This window comes from Pantherophis guttatus, chromosome 8 (assembly GCF_059756535.1).
Source record: "Pantherophis guttatus breed Tessera chromosome 8, ASM5975653v1, whole genome shotgun sequence".
Lineage (NCBI taxonomy): Eukaryota > Metazoa > Chordata > Lepidosauria > Squamata > Colubridae > Pantherophis > Pantherophis guttatus.
Window position 1 is genome coordinate 26,300,187 of NC_142070.1, and position 19,902 is coordinate 26,320,088.

Consider the following 19,902-nt stretch of genomic DNA (forward strand, 5'->3'; position numbering starts at 1 on the left):
CATTACCTGTGCAGCTACCATATCTAGTCTGGATTTCCCCCCCTGTTTTGTTGTTATCTAGTGATCTTCTGGACTTTATAGGCCTGATATGATTATCTTATGAAATACAGGAAACCGTAAATAAAACAGTGGTATTATTTTTAATGCCTCTGTACAAGTGTCTTCCCACAAAATTGCCATTTAGCTGGGCCCAGGAAATACATTTTTCTATGGCAGCAGATGGACAGCACAATCAGGATTATGTTTGTTAAATATTCAGATATTATATATATATATATTATATCTCAATATTATAGCCAATTTCAATAAAAGCAGTTTTAGCCTTCTTGTGGAGTTAATCTTATAATGTGGTATACCTCCTGGGACTGATATCCCCAACTTTTGGGAACCTTCAGATAGCAGCCTGAGAATTATATTTGGTGATATACTGGAGAATGTTAGCTGAGGTGGCCTACCTCAAATAACATGCTCGAATACATCACTAAATACAGTTAAAGACTTAAATTAATCTGATTTTAAATTAAATTCATAAACATTTTAATACATAGAATGCGTGACCATATAAGTCTTTTAAATGAATGAATAAAATGAATGAATGAAATTTTGCTAGAAACTGGTGAATTATGAAAATTGAATCCTTGTTGAAGTGTGATTGAAGCAATGACAAATATCTACTCCAATGGAGATTACTATTCCCCTTTGTTTTCTTTGTTTAGAACACAACAACAATGAAAAAGTGTTTTAAGTTACACATATTAATTGTGCCTATATGGAACTAAATTTTTTTCACAAATGGAGCTAAAATATTGTGTATTAGTGGTTTAGAGCACTATGGCAAAACAGCTGTATTCATACATAGTTTGTTCCACCCATGTAAAAGTGAGACACACATGCAGTATCATGTTGTGATAAACTGTGTTAAGTCTTAATTATCATATTTCCTCAATCATATTAATATATTTGGCTAGGCTAATTAATAATGTGTTTATTCTCACTATAACACTGTATTGGTATGACATGATTATTATGAGTCATTCTATGTGACATAAATACTATATAAATAATCATACAAATAAATATTTAGATAGAGTGTTTTTATGTTTGAATGCTGAATATAGAGACATATGTTTATGTCGGATAAAAGCTTGCTCTGTCTCTGGTACTAGCAAGAAGGGATTACTGTGATTAATGCACTGATGAATTCACATATAAGAACAGCCTTCAGGGGATTATTTTTAAAAGATGGCTAAAAATAAGCAGTTTTAATTGGTCGAGTATTTAATTATTAAACATTAATGGATAGTTTGGCTCAGATCATTGTCCACAAGATTGTTATTTCATCTTTATTGTCAAATCATCCACTAGGTTTAAGGATATTATCTAAAAATGAAATGGATCAGTTTTCACTCAAGTATACCAAAGCTGATGGAAAATACTGCTGTTGCATTTTACTTTATCTATATGGCATAAACTCATCAGTAGCATAAGAGTTCCAACCTTTTTTTTTTTTATAAGAAATAATTTTGCTGTGAGAGGATTTGTAGAAGAGACGAGAGATCAGTGGGATTTTGCACGTATGGATCAATGGAAAATATCTAATTACTGTTGGATTGTCTGCCATTGCTAAGTAAATGGTTGGTTTTAGAGAAGAATAGCAGTTTCATACATTTTAATGTTAACAAGCAATGAGCTTATTCTTAAGTGAGATTGCTTCTGATAATTTTTTTTAAAATGGCAGCAAATCCATACTGCTACCATATATACATAAAGAAGAGAGGGAGGGAGGGAGGAAGAGAGTGAGAGTGAGAATGAGAATACAGTACAGTGTAAGATAGATATCTCTCCCCTCCTTTTGTTTTTTTGTTCCTTGAAGTCAGTGTTGATTCCTGGAGACTGCCTGGGGAAGTCCCTAGAGTTAACTTGGGAAGATTTTAGAAATGGCCTTTCATTGTCTACTTCCTAAGACTGAGAGAATGACTGGCCTCCAGTGACCCAGTTGGCTTTAGATCTAGGCTCTCCAGAGACTAGAATTTATGGTCTATTGGTTTCTAGCTTGATGCCCTAATCACTGCACCAAACTGGCTCAAACAGTAGATATATTTATACCATATATCTTGTTCTATAAAGTGAAGAAGGATTAATGAAAGCAGAAATGGTGCTTGTTGGTACTAGTAATGGTTGTGGTTGGTAGAGAAAATGGAACCGCTGAAATTTGGTCATAGAATCTAGCCAAATGCTTGCAGGAAGCGGTACTTTTGGCAGGCTGAATGCAACCCATGATTATGAACCTACGTATTTGGCATGTACTTAAAAATCAACAATAAAAAAGTTTTCGGGCTCGAAAGGTTTTCAGCATAGGGAATAATTTTCTCATTGCTTTTCTTTGTACATGGGCAGCCAGTATTTTCACATCTCTTTTGTGTTTCTGTTAATATCATTGTCTTTTAAAAGGTTAGCATTGCTATCTTACAAAGTTAGAATTGCTATATCATGTATTCAAAGCACTTTGAATATTTGTCATCCATTCTATAAATGCACAAATAGTGCTGTTACATTCTTGGTAGAAGCACTGCTTTATATAGACTCTCTTGGATATATTTAGCAATATTAGTGAAATGCTAATACGTTTGGTCATACATTAACAATAATTTATTTATTTATTGAATTTATATTGCCACCTAATCATCCATGGTGACTAAAGGCGTCTTACAGAATAAAAGACCACATTTAAATAATAATTAATAGTTCATTGGTAGCAAAGACATCTCTATTGTTTTAAATGATAAGGTAAAGGTAATGGTTCCCCTCGTACATATGTGCTAGTCGTTCCCAACTCTAGGGGGTGGTGCTCATCTCCGTTTCAAAGCCGAAGGGCCAGCACTGTCTGAAGATGTCTCCATGGTCATGTGGCCAGCATGACTAAACGACAAAGGCGCACGGAAAGCTGTTACCTTCCCACCAAAGATGGTCTCTATTTTTCTACTTGCATTTTTTATGTGCTTTCGAACTGCTAGGTTAGCAGAAGCTAGGACAAGTAATGGGAGCTCACCCTGTTACGCATCACTAGCAATTCGAACTGCTGAACTGCCGATTTTTTGATCGACAATCTCAGCATCTTAGCCACTGAGCTACCGTGTCCCTATGTTTTAAATGATACATTGATGTAAACAGTTAACCAAATGCCACACAAACAGACAAAAAATTGTATTTTAAGAAAAAATAAATCCTTTTAGGACTTTGAAATGATTTCATGACTGTGTTATAAAATTATGCTTTAATTGGTGTATAGCTGTCTGTTCTATCAGGATCTCAAGCAGAGGTGGGTTTCAGCAGGTTCTGACCAGTTCTGGAGAACCAGTAGCGGAAATTTTGAGTAGTTCCGAGAACCAGTAGTAAAAATTCTGACTGGCCCCGCCCCCATCTATTCTCTGCCTCCCAAGTCCCAGCTAATCAGGAGGAAATGGGGATTTTGCAGTAACCTTCTCCTGGAGTGGGGAGGGAATGGAGATTTTTCAGTATCCTTCCCCTGCCATGCCCACCAAGCCACACCACGCCCACCAAGCCATACCCACAGAACTGGTAGTAAAAAAAATTGAAACCCACCACTGGTCTCAAGTGGTGTAATGCATCTACTTTTAATAAAGTGCTCTTTGAGGGTTTGTTTTTACGTCTTTCGTCTTTACTTAGTGTTGTGTGAGATCAATATGAATCCCACTAATTAAACACTAATCTTTACTTAGTGTTGTGTGAGATCAATATGAATCGCACTAAAATAATATGATTCCCAGATTAGAAAAACTAGAAGGCAAACAAATGTCAGCTTTCAAACAAGATAAATATTGTGAAGTATAAGGTACCTCAAAGTTTTCTAGAGAGAAGACCATTCCAGCAAAGAATATTTCAGCCTATGAATGAATCCCTGCAGTCTGAATATATTATGTTCCTTTATAGTACATATTTTTATTTCTTTGACAAGAATAGGCCATTTCCTTTGCTCCCAAAACATGGTTGACTGGCCAGCTCATATTCAATGCCAGTAGTTAATGCATTAGACATCCAATGACTCTTCTTTCAGTAGAAAAGGATTTGGAGGATATGTAAAGGAACAGAAATGTATACAGATAGTACTCAAGTTAGGCCCATAATTAAGCCTGTAAATTCAGTCATAAATCATGCTGGTCATTAAGTGGGTCATCACATTTCCAGCAAAAATGATGTAAATTGTGGTCATCTGACTGCAAATAACTATAAATGCAGGCTGGTTGCCAAGAGTCCAAATGTAATCATGTGACCATGGGGGGGAAGTTATCAGAATTTCAAATCTGGGTCATATGTACCTTTTTTTGGTCTGTCATAATTTTGAAAAGTTGCCAAGTGACCAGTAGTAAATCAAGGATTAGCTGTAGAACATTTTTCTGTAGAGTTTGAGCAATTACAGTTACCGGTATGTATAATTGAAACAATATATGGAATTAGTTTCAAGCTTTGTGTTAGGCATCCTGGCTACTATTATTTGTGAAAAAGGATGTACAAATTCAGTAAAGTTTCAAATGGAAATAAAGCAATGGTAAACCATAAAGCATCTTCTAATGATGTTTTTACAAATGTAAAAACTAACATTACAAATGTTAGTTTTTAAAACCTAATGTAGAACTGGAATGAAGAACATATTAGTTCCCAAAGGGTACCGTGTTTACAAATCCTAGGACCAAATCATTCATGGCACAACCAAACCAATTACCGTATTTTTTGGAATATAAGACACACCTTCCCCCCCCAAAAAAAGAGGATGAAAATCTGGGTGCATTTTATACTCCGAATGTAGCCCCGCCCAGCTTCTCAAATGGAGGTTTCAGAAACCAAGTTTCAGAAAAGAAGCCCCCAAACAGAACTTCAGAAAAGAAGCCCTCAAACAGAGCTTCAGAGGCTTTTTTTCTGAAGGTCTGTTTTGGAGGCTTTCAGAGGCAGGAAACAGAGTTTCAGAAGTTTCAGAGGCAGAAAAAAAAAGCAAAAAAAGCAAGGCACAGAGCTCTCCACCAAGGAACCTGTTGCTAAAATTCACTTCTGGGAACAGCTGATTGGGGTATTCCAGGAGGCTGATCCACCTGCCAATCAGCTTTTTTCTTATTTTCCTCCCCAAAAACTAAAGTGGGTCTTATACTCCAGTGCGTCTTATACTCAGAAAAATACAGCAGGTCAAAGATATCCTGCACTTTTTCATTAATGGCCTTTTTAGGATATTTTGAAAAAAGTTCAAGAAACTTCAACAATGAAAGAAACTTCTGACTGTTTTGTATTGTTTGTGCTTTCATTGCATAATGCATTGATATACAACATAGATTACTATAACAATTGGCTTGTTCTTATTCCTTAGCTGCCACTGGATATGAATATAACAGATCCACAACAGCTGTATTAATAACACAATCCTGGAAAATGTCCACCCTTCTATAAAGACTTTGAAACTTGAAGTCCTTAATTAGGACTTCAAGGTTAGAATGCTGTTTACTCTCTTAATCAGGCCAACAAATGGAATTATTTGGTTTATGAAGTATTGTCTTTGATAATTTTGAAACATTTTAAACTTGGAAAAATATGCATCCCTTTGTTTTGGATATCTATTTGGATGCAAATAATGTATATTACAGCTACTACTAAGTATCCTATCTTTCTATTTTTCCCTGGTTTATAAGGATATTTATTTAAATCTATATATTTATATATTGCACAAAAATTTTTTTTTTTTAAAAAAAACCAGCACTACCAAAAAACTTCTAATACCATAAATTGCTTATGCAATTACCTGTGTAAAACATGTTTCTCTTTAAATTTAAGGTTATATAATAATGAGAATTGTTTGAGTTTGCTAAATACTTTAATTATCTAACCAAAAGTGTCTGAATATCTCCTTATTAATGTTTTAAATATAGATAAATGGAATTTGTGGAATTGTAGCAAAAAATCTTGAGATTAAAAAAATATTCTAAATTATCATAATATTACTAATTACCATAAATTGGATTTGAGAAATCAGAATTGCATAAACAGAAAATTAACTTGTTATATTTATAACTTACATTCTACAAGACTTTGGGGTTGCCAAATTCCAAATACTATATCCAGAGATACATAAAATATAGGTAAATGTCTATACAAGTATTGCCCTCTGCCAAATAACTGGAGTTGTATTTTGAGGAGTAAGTTTAAATATAGGTTGCAGGAGGTTATTGTGAGGAGATTTTAACTATGTTTAGCAGGTGCATATATGCCTGCTGATATCTCAGAGGTTTTAAAGAATGAGCAGAATTTGTTTTTCCTTAAGATAATTCCTTATTTTCCTTTTTTCTCTGTTCAGGCACTTCTTCCCACTTCAAACACTTGTGGCAAACTTTTTTTTTTTTTTTTAAAGTAGGAGACACTGAGAGGTACAGTGGGTGTAATAGAGTGGAGAAAGAAATAAAATAATGCCTTGGGTGTAGGAGCCAATATCGCAAGTATGAATGAGCATAAATAATTCTACAGGATCCAATGTGGATCAATCATCAGAATCAGAGGCTTAGTCTACTGAGCTTTTGGCCTCGTGCCAGAGCCCATCCTGAGGCTCCAGCTTGAGTCTGAAAGCTCACAAGACTAAACCTCTGGTCTGGGTGACCGACCCACATTGAATCCTGCAACATTATCCTGGGACATGTATATGGGCTTTCATTCAATAAATAATGTTAGTACTTTGTGTCATTGAATTAGTTAATGGGTGCAATTCTGAGTGCTGATCTTAGCTCTCCATAGTTGCACCTACCAGTCCATCTCTTCTGATAAGTTTCTGCTTATGTTGTACATTCTTTCCAAAATGAAATACTGAGTGCTACTGCACTATGTGATATAAAGGTGATGACAGTCTGGAGGTGGATTTGATGACTCCTTGCAGTTTATGGACTCTGGGTTCAGTAGCCTTTCAAAAGATTTTTGTCTCAACAACTTCAGTTGCTAATTGTCATGGTCTGCCTTTTTAAAAAAAGTTTTTAAAAATTACATTTAGTTTCCTTTTCAGTTTTTTTGTTTCATTAAAAATGATGCAGTCGTTATTGTGGTTATGTGCCGCGCGGATGGTTATGGGAGTGTCATGGCTCTCCCATGTGACACCTCTCCTGCGCGAGCTGCACTGGCTCCTGGTGGTCCTCAGGGTGCAATTCAAGGTATTGGTTACCACCTTCAGAGCACTCCATGCTTAGGACCTGGGTATTTACAAGACCGCCTGCTGCTACCAATAGCCTCCCACCGGCCAATTCACTCCCACAGACAGGGGCTCTTCCGGGTGCCGTCGGCCAAGCAATGTTGGTTGGCGACCCCAGGGGTAGAGCCTTCTCTGTGGGAGCTCCTGCCCTCTGGAACGAATTGCCCCCCGAGATGCGGAGGATTCCTGACTTACGCACCTTCTGCCGGATCCTCAAGATGCTTTTATTTCAACAAGCCGGGCTGGCCTAATTTTTTTAATTTTTTAATTGTCAATTCTTAATTTTTAAATGTCTAAATCGGATAGTTTTATTTTAATTAGATATGGGCCAAACTATTTAATATTTTTTAAATTGTTTTTAAATTTTATATTTGTGTGTTTTATGCTGGCTGTACACTTGGGAGAAGGGCGGTATATAAATAAAATAAAATAAAATAAAATAAAATAAAATAAAATAAAATAAAATAAAATAAAATAAAATAATAAAATAAAATAAAATAAAATAAAATAAAATAAAATAATAAAATAATAAAATAAAATAAAATAAAATAAAATAAAATAAATAGTAAGTATCGAGTTTTTCAAGTAGGTGGTATAGATCACAGAATGGGAATTATTTTGTATAAAATCCGCATGCTTCTAAAAATGATGTCAAACTTAAAACTATAGTCAAATTCCAATTATATTCATTATGCCGAGATTATATATTGGATAGTTCCTAAATATGCTATATATTTGTTCATGAGACTGTTATATTGCCCCAGTTGCTTTTGACTCTAACTGGCTCTTTGGAGAGTAAGTACATATTTCTAAATTAATAATTACACGTGTAACAAGATTTCAGTTGCTTACTTTTAATGCATTCAATATTATAAGACAGCACTGTTCTTTCTGAGAAGTCTTGATGGCATTCTGTGTCATGTTTCCTTGAAAATTGGAGGAAATAGCCCCAACTTTCTTAAAGATATAGTCCAGATATGAAAACATATGGATTGAATGCCACACCCCATGTGAGTGTTCCACAGGTCTGCTTTGAGCTGACTGGCCAAAAAAGGTATACTATTCTGTCTCCCCCTCCCTCCCTCTCCCTCTCTCCTCCCCTCTCTCCTCTTGATCTTAGCTTAAAGGTTAAAAAGCAAGAAGCTAAGAGATGATTCTTCTTTATGTGTTTGAGAAGATGCAGGGAAATGATGCCTTAAAACTCTTACAGATTATATATAGACCCAGCCTGCTCCAGGAAAGTCATCACATCACCAATTACACCTCCCCAATTTAAGGCAAGAAAAGGTGTTCTCAGGACCAAATACTGTTCATCCCTACATTAGTAGAAACAACAATTACACATTGAAGGTCTTAGTATATATCCCTTTGCTTGATATTCCAGATATTCCAGTGTATGGTACTTATCAAAAAATGGTTTACTTACCTTAAGCCTATTCAAAGTATTTAAATTGCCTTGTCATCTAGGATCCCTTATCAGGATAGGGTTGCATGGGATGGGGAGATCACAACCCTGCAGACTCTTCTGAGGGTGCCGATAACTAACAATCTGAATTGGTCTCACGAGTCACAATACGTCATCCTTAGTGAAGTGTGCAAATGCTTCAGTGTCTGCATTTCCTGCATTGGATGAGGAGAGCACATCTTTCTTTTTCGGTCCTGGCCACTTTTTACAGAGGCACAATTGAGAGCTTTTTAACAAACTGCATCACTGTTTGGTTTGATGGCAGCAGTGCCTCAGATAGAAAGTCCATACAGAGAGTGGTAAGGACAGCTGAGAAGATTATAGGAAGCCTACTTCCTGTTATTCAGGATACTGCTTATAAGCGCTATGTGCTTAGAGCTGAAAGCATTGTTAGAGACCCCACATGCCCACTTTACGGTCTGTTTCCGTTTCTTCCCCTCTGTGAGGAGGTTTTGAAGTATTTCTAGCAGGACTACCAGATTCTGTAGCAGCCTTGTTCCCTATGCCATCCATCTAGTAAACTCGCAAGATTCATTTCTTTTTCTTGCCATGTACATGTATACATCAAAACTAGACTGTGTTGTTTCTCTGTGTCATATAATATATGTGGGTATATGCATAGTTTTGTATTTATCTATTTTGTCATGTTCATGTAGTGTATATTGGAGGTGGTGACCCTTTGAGAGCTCTATGCAACAAAATTTCATTTTAATGTATGTTGATTAGTGTACATTCAAAGTGAAAATAAAGTTATTCTAAGTCTTTCTTCATGGTGTTCTTCTAGAGATGTTTCACATTTGGGTAAAGATAGACTTCTTATTGGTTTTATTCACTAGATTAAGTGGGATTTTCTTTAAAGGCCCATCAGGGGGAGATGGAGAAAAGTAGTTTACTAAATAAAATTTCAGTGTCCCTCACCTTCATATAGTTATGATTAGAACTGTTCCCAAAACACATTTATATCACTATAAATTAGATATATAGTTTCATGTTACATTTTTAGTTATTGTGTAGTTTAATTTTTAGAAACTACTCAAATGCCATAATCTTACAAATTGTGAAAAAGAATTCTGGACAGCATGACTCATAAATGCTATGAAAGGAGAGAAGAAAAACACAGCGTGAAGGAATATGCTATAATTGCATGAAACGTCATTTTTTAAAAGGGTGTCCATATAGTTTGGTATTGCTGGTATGATAAATTCCTAATAGTTATCATTTTACAGTAAAAGGTTTTTGGCCCTTCCTCTTAGAAACGAGCACCATTAATGCAATGCTGTAAGCAGGCATTGATGTATAATGTAGTAGGGAGAGAAAAAAAATCAAAACATTCAAAGGCATGCAGCTGAGTAATTCAATAACCTCCGTATGTGAAGGCATTTCACACAGTAGGGCCTTAACTCAGAGCTAGTCAGGCTCCCTCCCTCCCCATTCAATTTACATGCATAGCTGGGCCAGTAGGTGTAAAAATAGACAGGCAGAGCCTGAATTGGAAATGGTCACTGAATGCTGGCTATAGTTGTTAAAGTTTCTTTTTAACCTAGGCCAGTAGAGAGAAACCTCTGCCAAAGAAAACTCAGGAGAGCAAATAAATAGAAGTTACAAATACCATTCTTGATTTTCAAAACTCATCTGCCCTTTTGGAATATTCCACACTCTGCGAGGTCAAACCCACTATAGGAGTTAGCAGAAGGATATGGGCAATGCACCCATATGCCAAGCTTGCGGCACGGACAAGGGTGTAAGAGTGCAAGGGAACGTGCAAGATGCAGATAAAATTCCAGACTATTACGGATGCAATAATGGAATGAATAAAGATCTTGAGGGATTGGTAAGTCTAAAGAGAAAACACAGCTGAGAGAACAAGGAACTTGTTATTAAAAGATAATGTGGAAATACTGAGTTAGTTTTGCCATTTGGAATTAGTTAATAGCTGTTGAAATATAGGCTGGTTGTGTTTTAAGATGCTGTTGGTTAGGCAATCTGGGATTGAGCAAAATAGCTCACAGAATGTTTTGGTGTGTATATAAAATCTATGTGTATAAAGTGTGGCTGAAATGTAAGATGGCATTTTAAACCTTTTTTTTTTTAAGAGAGACTAGCACAATTGGGAAACTAAAAAAAATTGCATTTGAGAGAATGCAGTATGATATAAATATTTTTCTTGTTTTAGAATATCAAAGCAAACTTTGCTTTTATAAGTCAGCATTATCAATGTTTATGGTTACTAGGAGCAAGACAGACTGATGACTTTGTTCTGTACAGTTAACAGATAATGTTATAGATTTTGCTTGGAATTAGGTCTCAGTAAATTAAGTTAGATTTAATTTAAAACAACATTCTGCTTGAGGCTACAAATTTTGTACCTCTAGCAGAGGGAAACATGAATATGAATCTACTCTCTGAGAGTGAATAGCTTTGCAGCATTTTATAATAATCACATTTATTTTTGTTCTTTTAATACTGAACTAGAATTTAATTGGAATCTTTTTATCTGCAGTTAGAAACTTTGCGTTAAATTTTCACATGGTATGTTTGTATCTTCATTGTTCAAATTTCACTATTGCTTCTCTCCTTGTTTCTTTGCAGACAGTTGTTCTCAAGTATAATGTATCTCAATTAGTAAATCTTAATCTCCTAGGAGACATTCAATTTTTAACGTAATAAAAATAGCTCAACTATTTATCTGGAGGATTTTTTGTAGACATATGAAGACCGAGAAAACAAAACACATGATTTTTACAGATTAATTTAAAAAATCCAAACACCATCTGTAACAGATGAGCTTTGAGCTTTCTTTAATCCAAAGGTTAACATGATGCATGGTTCACCGAATCAGAGATATCTTATGAATTTTAAAAGTATCAATATTTTTTAAAAAAACAGTATTACATGATTTCATAATTCCTGGTAATTTCACAAAAGTGAACTATGAACGAATGTATACTGTAATTACTAACTTATAGATGTGCACTATTATAATTTAATAGATGTGCACTCCTGAACATTGATCATTCTTTTATTTTAAATGAAGCAGATTATACTGTTATTTTTGTGTTATTGTTTTTCTAGGTAGAATAGTAGCATTAAATCTGGAATATCTATATTATACTCAACCTTACAAAATCAGTTTTTCATAGGGTCTGGTGCAATTCAGAGATTAATCCATGTTATATTTAGGGGACATATAATTAATGTAAGCTAATATAATGTCTTTTGGAGGCTAAGAACTACATAGTATATAGATGTGTCAGCCTGCCATATGGTATATTTTAACTCCTCAAATGCTTTTGTGCATTTGTTCAGCATCAATATTATCTGTTTGCCATTGAAGTTCCAATCCATGTTTGACATGTCAAGAATATACTACTGCAGAGTCCTTGGTGCTCTCTGAACTTGGTTGTTTTTAGACATTTTGTTAGCAACTCAGTAACACCTTCAGTAGTGGGAGTGGGGTTTACTGCCTTTTTATATACAGTATGCTACTGTGCTGCAGAAACAAAGATGTTATTGATGAAGTCATTAGTAGCAAAATATATGAAGATGAATTGAAGATGTTGCCTGTGCAATTGCATATATAAATGGTTCGACTATTTACATTGTCTACCCAGGAAGTGCATATAGTATTTAAATGCAGAAGATTCTTCCATATCTCAAATGTGGTTGTGTATGAGAAAGATGAACTTTAGCAAAAACAATTTTACTTGAATGGATTGATTCTTGTTTCATTACAAGCCAGTTTATTATTTAGAATCATTATGAAATCATAGGATTATTCTAATCCTTTAGTTTAAATGCAGATGGAAATGGTTGATTTAAAATGAATAAACATCAAAGAACCTTTGGACCAGTTCCACAGGAACTTCCTCCTATGTTTAAAAACATAAAGCTTCATTATTGACAATCAGTTTCTACTTTATAAACACATAGAATAGTCATCCTAATATATGGTATCTTTCTGTTTTCAAGAATATCCTTTGTAAATTTGACATGAGACAATGCAAATTCAGTTAACCTGAGTAGTTTATTTATGTCTGATTTATATAAAGCACTTCTTGTCAAGAAAGTATCCAAATGACATAATTAGTTTGTGTATAATAACTTTAATTCTGATGTAGAATAGCACCAAGTGAATTAGGAGATTTCTTTTAATATATAAATATTTATATATACATATTTTAATATTTATATATAAATCCTGCTGCTTTACATCTTCTATTCCATTGGACTTAGTGCCACTCTATTGAGAAACACATAATTCTGCAGTTTCATATTGAAAACATATGAAATCTTAAAGTTTTGCTAAAACCTTAGCTATTAGGAAGGTCAATGGTTGGTTTTTCAATCACTATGATTTTTTTTTAAAAAAAAATAGCACTGATTGTAGTTTTTCTGGAAAAAGATCTTGAAACCAAATTGACCCTTAAATTCAGCAGAAAAATACAATGAATAAAAAGTAAACAGTGAAAAATTTCTGCTTAACACCCCCCACAATTGCCTTATCTTTTTTAAAAAAAAACCTTTTAATAAATTGTTAAAGTTACGGTCACGTTCCTCTATAAAATATCCCTGCAATTGCTATGATGTATGAACATAGTTCTTTATCTTAGTCACATATTTTCACAGTAGGTGAATGTCAAACTGCAGCAATAATTAGGCAAATCCATATCCAATTTGATTAAAATCTTGATCTTCTCCTACTGAAATATGTCTTTATAATCTCACTTTCATTTTTCTAATGCTGCAGAGAATACCTAATAATTAAAAGGTAGTTTCATGCTTTCCTGATCACTTCATGTTTATTTCTATTCCTTCCTCCAGTTTCCTGCCAAATGCAATCCCCACCACATTTTTTGAATTCTGAACAGCTACTCAGCTGACAGCTGAATGCTGCCCAGCCAACTTGGCTTCACAACCATGGTTCCTGGTTGGTCTTTCAATACAAGTCAACCGGAAAGCACAATTTCAGTGGATGCCATACCTTTGTTTGTTTGTTGCCTTTGCAGCTCAAATATTTCATGGTAGTCACAAGTACCCTAAAGTAAGCCTTATTTTTCTTTTTAACCACTGCAATTTTACTATCTTCACTCTGATACTATTTATTAGATGCAAAAAGCTCTTGTAGTTTAATGGGATTTGACAGCACCGATTGAGACATAAAATTACTGTATTTTAAAAGTCAACTAAAAGTAAATTAATGTCTTGTACAAAAGTACATTATTATACTTTTTGCCAAGGGGGGAAAAAAAAACCTTTTGGCTTGAAAATTAATATAATTTGAACAACACATTTTTAAAATCATATTAAATATGTTATTTAACCTTTTCTTGGTGATTTTAAATAATGTGATTCTGCAGAGAACAAAATGAGCATCACTTTTTAAAAATCAAAGCTAATTAGCATTTGAGTTTGTTTTCAAAGTGACACCTTAATAACTCCAAAGTATTACCTTATGGTATCCTTTGACTGAAAGCAATTCATAGTCTTGATTCAGAATATGATTGGCTAAGTATTTTTTTATTATCATGTTATGCATTCTGGCTACAAGTGAACTGACTATTTGGTAATATAATATGCATCCTGAACATACAGACTGAAAACTAATTTGAGTTAGATGCAAGGCTGAATGTCCACTGCCAAATCCAAAGGACACCCTAAGACATTCCAAAGATCCTTCAGGGCTGCCTGACCTCAATGCCAGGCACACACCAAGAGATAAACATGTTAAGGTGGATTAAGGACAGTTTTCATGTTCAACTACAGACCTCATTGGTGAATTAATACCACAAGGAAGGAAGCTAACATAAGCTGTTCAAATTGAATGTGGCACAAAAATACATTATTATATTCTTTATCAGTATTAGAAATATATACAATATTAGAAACATTTAATGTATTAGAAATATATCAAAAAATGTATAGAAATGAAAATATCAATAGCCATTACCAAAAGAATCAATGTTAGTTAACTTAAAGTCAGCTCTCTAGCTCTATTTCTGCCTGTCTGTCTGTCTCTTTCTCTCTCTCTTTCTTTGCCCCTCTGCCTCTCTGCCTCCGTCTCCTCCTCTGCTTCCTTTGTCTTCTGTGTCATCTAACAAAAGTTCTTTGAAAGGGTCAAAGTACGTGTGTGTATATGGATTCTTGTTTGTTCAAATTAATCCTGCCTTCTATAGAACCAATGAGAACTCAGAAAATAAGAAGGAGGGCAAAGAGCTGTGGCCTTTCTTGCTATGCATATTTGTCCCACTTTTTCAGTTTTGGATGTTGCTACTAAGAGGAGCAGACATATTATTATTGACTGTAATATATACCTAGAATGGAGGCAATAAACTATTATTAATGCTCAATGTTTCGACACTCTTTCAGTAGTATTGGGTTAGGGTTCTTTTATGTAAGTTAACGATTTGTTCCATAAGTAGAGGACATGTGTTAAACAAGAAGTGAATAGAATGAAATACAAACGTGTTAAAATAATATGGGAAAAATTGGATGAGAATTGCTAGTGATAATGTATGAGTTTTGTATGGAGAACGTACTATTTTGTCAAAGAATGTAATTAAAACAAATGATACAATGTTAGTGTCCAAGAAAATAAAGATGAAATAAAATCATTAATTTTATTAGAATGTTGAAAGTTTAATTTATTCAAGTTAGGCAATGACCAACTCCATATTGACACTGGACAGCTTAAAATAGAACTAAACAAGCTAGAAGATACAATGTAAATAGAATAATAAAAAAGAGTAAAGATGGCAAATTTGGCCAACGACACACACATCTGCAAATATATCCAACAAGGGCCACTCTAATCTGAGATTTAAGAGAACACATGGGTCTTTATGGATTGCCATCAGGGTGGGTAGCCACATGGATCTCAGCAGGTACCATAACAGAAAAACATGCTTTCTGTCCTCATAGATGATACAACCTGGAGCATGCCAATCCTGTGAGCTCATACTGAGCTGGCACCATGGGAGATAGGTATTCCGTCAAATAACCAGGATTTACGTCATAAAGAAATGTATAGGTAATAACCAGCACCTTGAACTATACTGGAAACATACTGGTAATCAATGCAGCTCAAGAAACAGGGATGTCATATGGATATACTGAAACATGACTACCACTGCCCATGTCACTGCATTCTGGACAAGGGGAAGTTTTCAAGTGGTTTCAAGGAGCTCCATTTAAAAGCCATTGCAAAGTCAAGCTGTAAGGTGACTAGAGAATGAGTGAGTGTCCGAAGGGCCTCCCAATCCAGAAATGAATTTTACTTTACTTTACTTTTCATCTATAATGTTGAGCAAGAGGGGAGAGTGTGAACTCTATAGCACCTCATAAAGGAGGTGCCAAAACGTACTGCAATGTAAGGAAGGAAACAAATTGCCATAAATTTGTGCAATCAAATCCCAAAATCCCTGGAGTTGAACCACAACAATATTGTGATTGACAGTATCAAAAGCCTGAGAGATCAAGAAACACAAGGATATGACTCTTGGCTCTGCCATAGGTCATCTACAAATGTGACCAAGGCTGTATCTGTAATATATCGTGGCCTGAAACCCAGCTAAAACATGTTTAGATAATTTGCTTTCTTTTAAAACAGCAATACAACTATCTTTTCAATAACCATCCCTTTTTAGGGAAGAAGCCATCACCACAACATGGGCCCAACTACAAGTCATGTCTCTGGCTACTTTAAAGGAACCTGAGTTAAACAAGAGGATGTGGGAGGGGGTAAACAGTGCAGAAAATTCTGTCTACTTCCTCAAGAGACTAGATACTATCTGAGATCACAGCCGAAGAGTGAGGCCTAGTCAGTTTAGCTAGACATGCCAATCAGAATCTAACCTGGTATGGGATTGAATGACTTTATTCACTATTTAGTCAGAATAACCCTCTCAGTAGGCCTGAAGAAGATCCTGTGGCCTCTCTTGGCTACTAAACAGCTATAAGAGTGGAGAAATATTAACATTTTTCTACCTTAATCATCATGAGATAATCTCTGATAGGGCTTTTACTGGTGTCCTGTCAGATTCACTTTGAGTCTTCCTCCAATAGCATTTTATGTGTCTTTTCTGGCATCTCTTAGAAAATCTCAGTAAAATAAGGAAGTAAAATGTACCTGGAAAAGTATTTAGCAGATTCACAGTGTAGGAAAGATAACAATGTGTAAAGTTTGGGAAGTATGAATGTGATGCTGAATGTGATCAGAGCTATACATGATAAAAAGTGTATGTATGTACATGTATGAAAATAATTGAAATGCTAAGTGAATGGTTCAACGATGATCAGGGCCATGTGATTCTTCTTGTTTAGTGCCTTTGCTGATATTCAAATTACATGTACATATGATATTTATACTGTGTATTGGCCAAGAACTCAATTGATTCATAGCTAATGTCAGATTTTGTGAGTTATCAAAAAGTATGAATCTGAAAATTACAATTCTAAAGACCAAGGAATTTATACTTGATAAAAAAATCAAGGAAACGATTGTTAAGTTAACAAAAAAAAAAAAATATCAAGGAAATAGATGATTTGTGTATCTTGGTAGACTTTTAATAATGTAAAAATAAAATGTACAAATAAAGGTAGTCGGTAATACTTTCTTTTATAAAGTATAAATGCCTACAAATATGAAAAAAATAGTATAAGAACATGCTTTTTCTGGTTTTTTTATATGCAAGTATAATCTATGTCAGGGGTGTCAAACTCACAGCCTGCAGGCCGGATGCAATGGCCACACCCTTGCCCGTTTATTGAAGAGGGAGGAAAGCCCCAATATGCCACATGACACCGCTGTGACGATGCAAGTTTGACATCCCTGACCTATGTGGTTGCTAAGAGTTGAAAATGATTTGGTGGCAGATAACCAGATAATCCTATGGAAATAATAATTGGGTGTGTCTGGTAAAACTTAAAAAAAAAAGAGGGACCAAGAATGCATAGGTGCTCAGTGAATGTGGAGTGAACACAAAGAAGTACATTATTATTAATACATAGTGTATGGCATTGTTACAGTAACCAGGAGACCACAATGCTAATGCAGGGTAGTAGTTTGGCTTACCAAGGTACCAGCTCTGTTATAGCTGGCTGGGGAATTTTGGGATTTAAAGTCCATCCATCTTAAAGTGCACAAAGTTGAGAAACACTCGTTTAGTTTTATTTTCCAAGCCTTTCTATTTATTATTGGTTGTTTTTCTGTTTCTTCGGAAACTTCAGTTCTATTCACTGAACTGGAGCAAACTGAAAATTTGCTCCAGTTGAAATAAGTTTCTCTGCTCTTACAGAAGTTAGTTCTCTGAGTTCAAGAACTTCAGATCTCATGTGCCACAAATAAAAATGATTCAATTTCAAAATACTGTATTGAAAAAGACTAATAATATTAAGGGATAACGATTTATAAATATCTACTTTTATTGCATTTCCTATCCTAAAAGATATCTTCTTGTACATTTTTTAACATTTTCACTTCCTCTGTCATATTTTTTTGTGTTATAATCTGAATTTTCATATGTATAGCTAATCTTTAGCAATTTGGTATGTTGGAGACAGTAGATACTGGGTGAAGAGGAGACAGCCTTTTTTCATTCCCTCTCTTATGAACATGAATTTGTTGTGTAGTCAAATACCAGTCCTGAAAAGTGTTTCCAAGAGTGTTCAGATAAATTGAACATAAAATAAGTCTAAACATGAAACATAGTTTTGTGTAGCTCTGCAAGTTATTTGGACATTTTTATACCTGGATATGAAACCATCTAGGTAGGCCAAGGAAGAAATTTGCACTTTTTACATTTTAACTTACTAAAGGTAGTCCTTGCTTTGTGACCACAATTTCTGCTTTTTATTTTATAATTTTCCAGGAATACAGAAACTTATGTTAACTTTTTCTCTCGCTTCCTGGATACTTAATAGGTGAAGATACAATTTTATTTTTTTTAATTTTTGTTTTCTTTATTAAAAAAGTAGATATGTATAAAACATATCAAATCTAGTTTTTTAACCAATGATTTAAGCTTGCCTACATAAATTATTTTTTCCATTTTGTTGCTAAAAAGCTTGATCATAAACAAAAATGAACATTTATCTGTAATCCAAGGTTGTACATGTGGAATAGCTATAATTTTACCATGATGGATAGTGATCTTTTGTTGTCCATCCCTCATCCCCACTCCCCAGTCTTGATATTTCCATAATTCTTTCCATAATACTTTTGGTCTGTGATTCTAAATATTCTTTTACATTTTTCACCTGTACTGCTCTTTGTAGCATCATATTAACAAATGTATGCGTCTCAAATAAAAATGGAGCAATAGACCACACAATCAAGTATCATGTGAGCAAACATTCCTTTATTTTTATGACACAATTAAATTAAAGTTCAGGTTTTTTAAAAAACATTATCCGGAATGTCTAGAAAGCATTACAAACAATATTTTTGCTGAATTAATGTTTCTTTGTATTTTAATGCACATAGCTAATAATTTTTTAAACCATTAGGAATTCATTATTAGTATAAATATTCCAACACTGTATGCTAGATATTTAGGAAATAATTAAAGTGGTTTATATTTTATTGTAGAAATAAATAATGACAGTGTTGGTCTTATATATAAATGGTCCTTAAATCCTTAAAAATTTTTCTCCTAATTTTTCTTCTTTAATTTTTCATTTTTCCCCATGAAGCATAAGTAATAATACAACTATATGAGTATCTTCTGAAGGCATCCCAAATAGCTAACACATTTACAAGTCTATAATAAAATATTCCTCAAATTTTGGTTGCTTTCGTATAATTAAAAATAATTTCTTATTTATTAAGACTTTATTTACTGGCAATAAATTTAATGATAGTCTTCCCATGCAGCTACATATATATTATGCATTTTGTGGCTTGATTTTGAGTCTAGTTGTGGTATAAAAAATGTGAAGCAAGAATTAAACAATTCATAATTTAGGTTGACAGCAATTTGCTAATGTCTTGTTGATCTGCAGAATGTGGAATTGGCCAGAGTGCTGGATAAGATTGCCTCTGCCAGATCTCTGCACAGTCTTCAACTCCAAGGATTTCAAAAAGACACCTATAGTAATAGAAGGGTAACTGAATCAACCCGAATTGGGAAAAACATCAGTAACATAACAAAAAACTTTCTTTTAGTAGTGTGTTTCTGTTCCTTATGTTCAGAACATTCAGTAATATTAT

The 19,902-nt window shown here is 34.3% G+C and overlaps 1 protein-coding gene across 30 annotated transcripts in view; it reads left to right on the forward strand.

Annotated features, from left to right (window-relative positions):
• The window catches only part of ANK2 (ankyrin 2), a 286,613-nt gene that overhangs the window by 144,405 nt on the left and 122,306 nt on the right, over positions 1-19,902 (forward strand). For 6 of the 30 annotated variants that reach the window (XM_034442312.3, XM_087874457.1, XM_087874456.1 and 3 more), the window contains exon 1: positions 10,352-10,527. The exons of 22 other annotated variants lie outside the window; for them this stretch is intronic. In XM_034442312.3, the coding sequence (XP_034298203.2) occupies positions 10,393-10,527 (135 nt within the window). In that variant the 5' untranslated portion in view covers positions 10,352-10,392. Of the gene's footprint in view, positions 1-10,350; positions 10,528-19,902 lie in introns of those variants that run through there. 2 more of the 30 variants (XM_060686898.2, XM_087874466.1) reach the window with 2 other exon arrangements.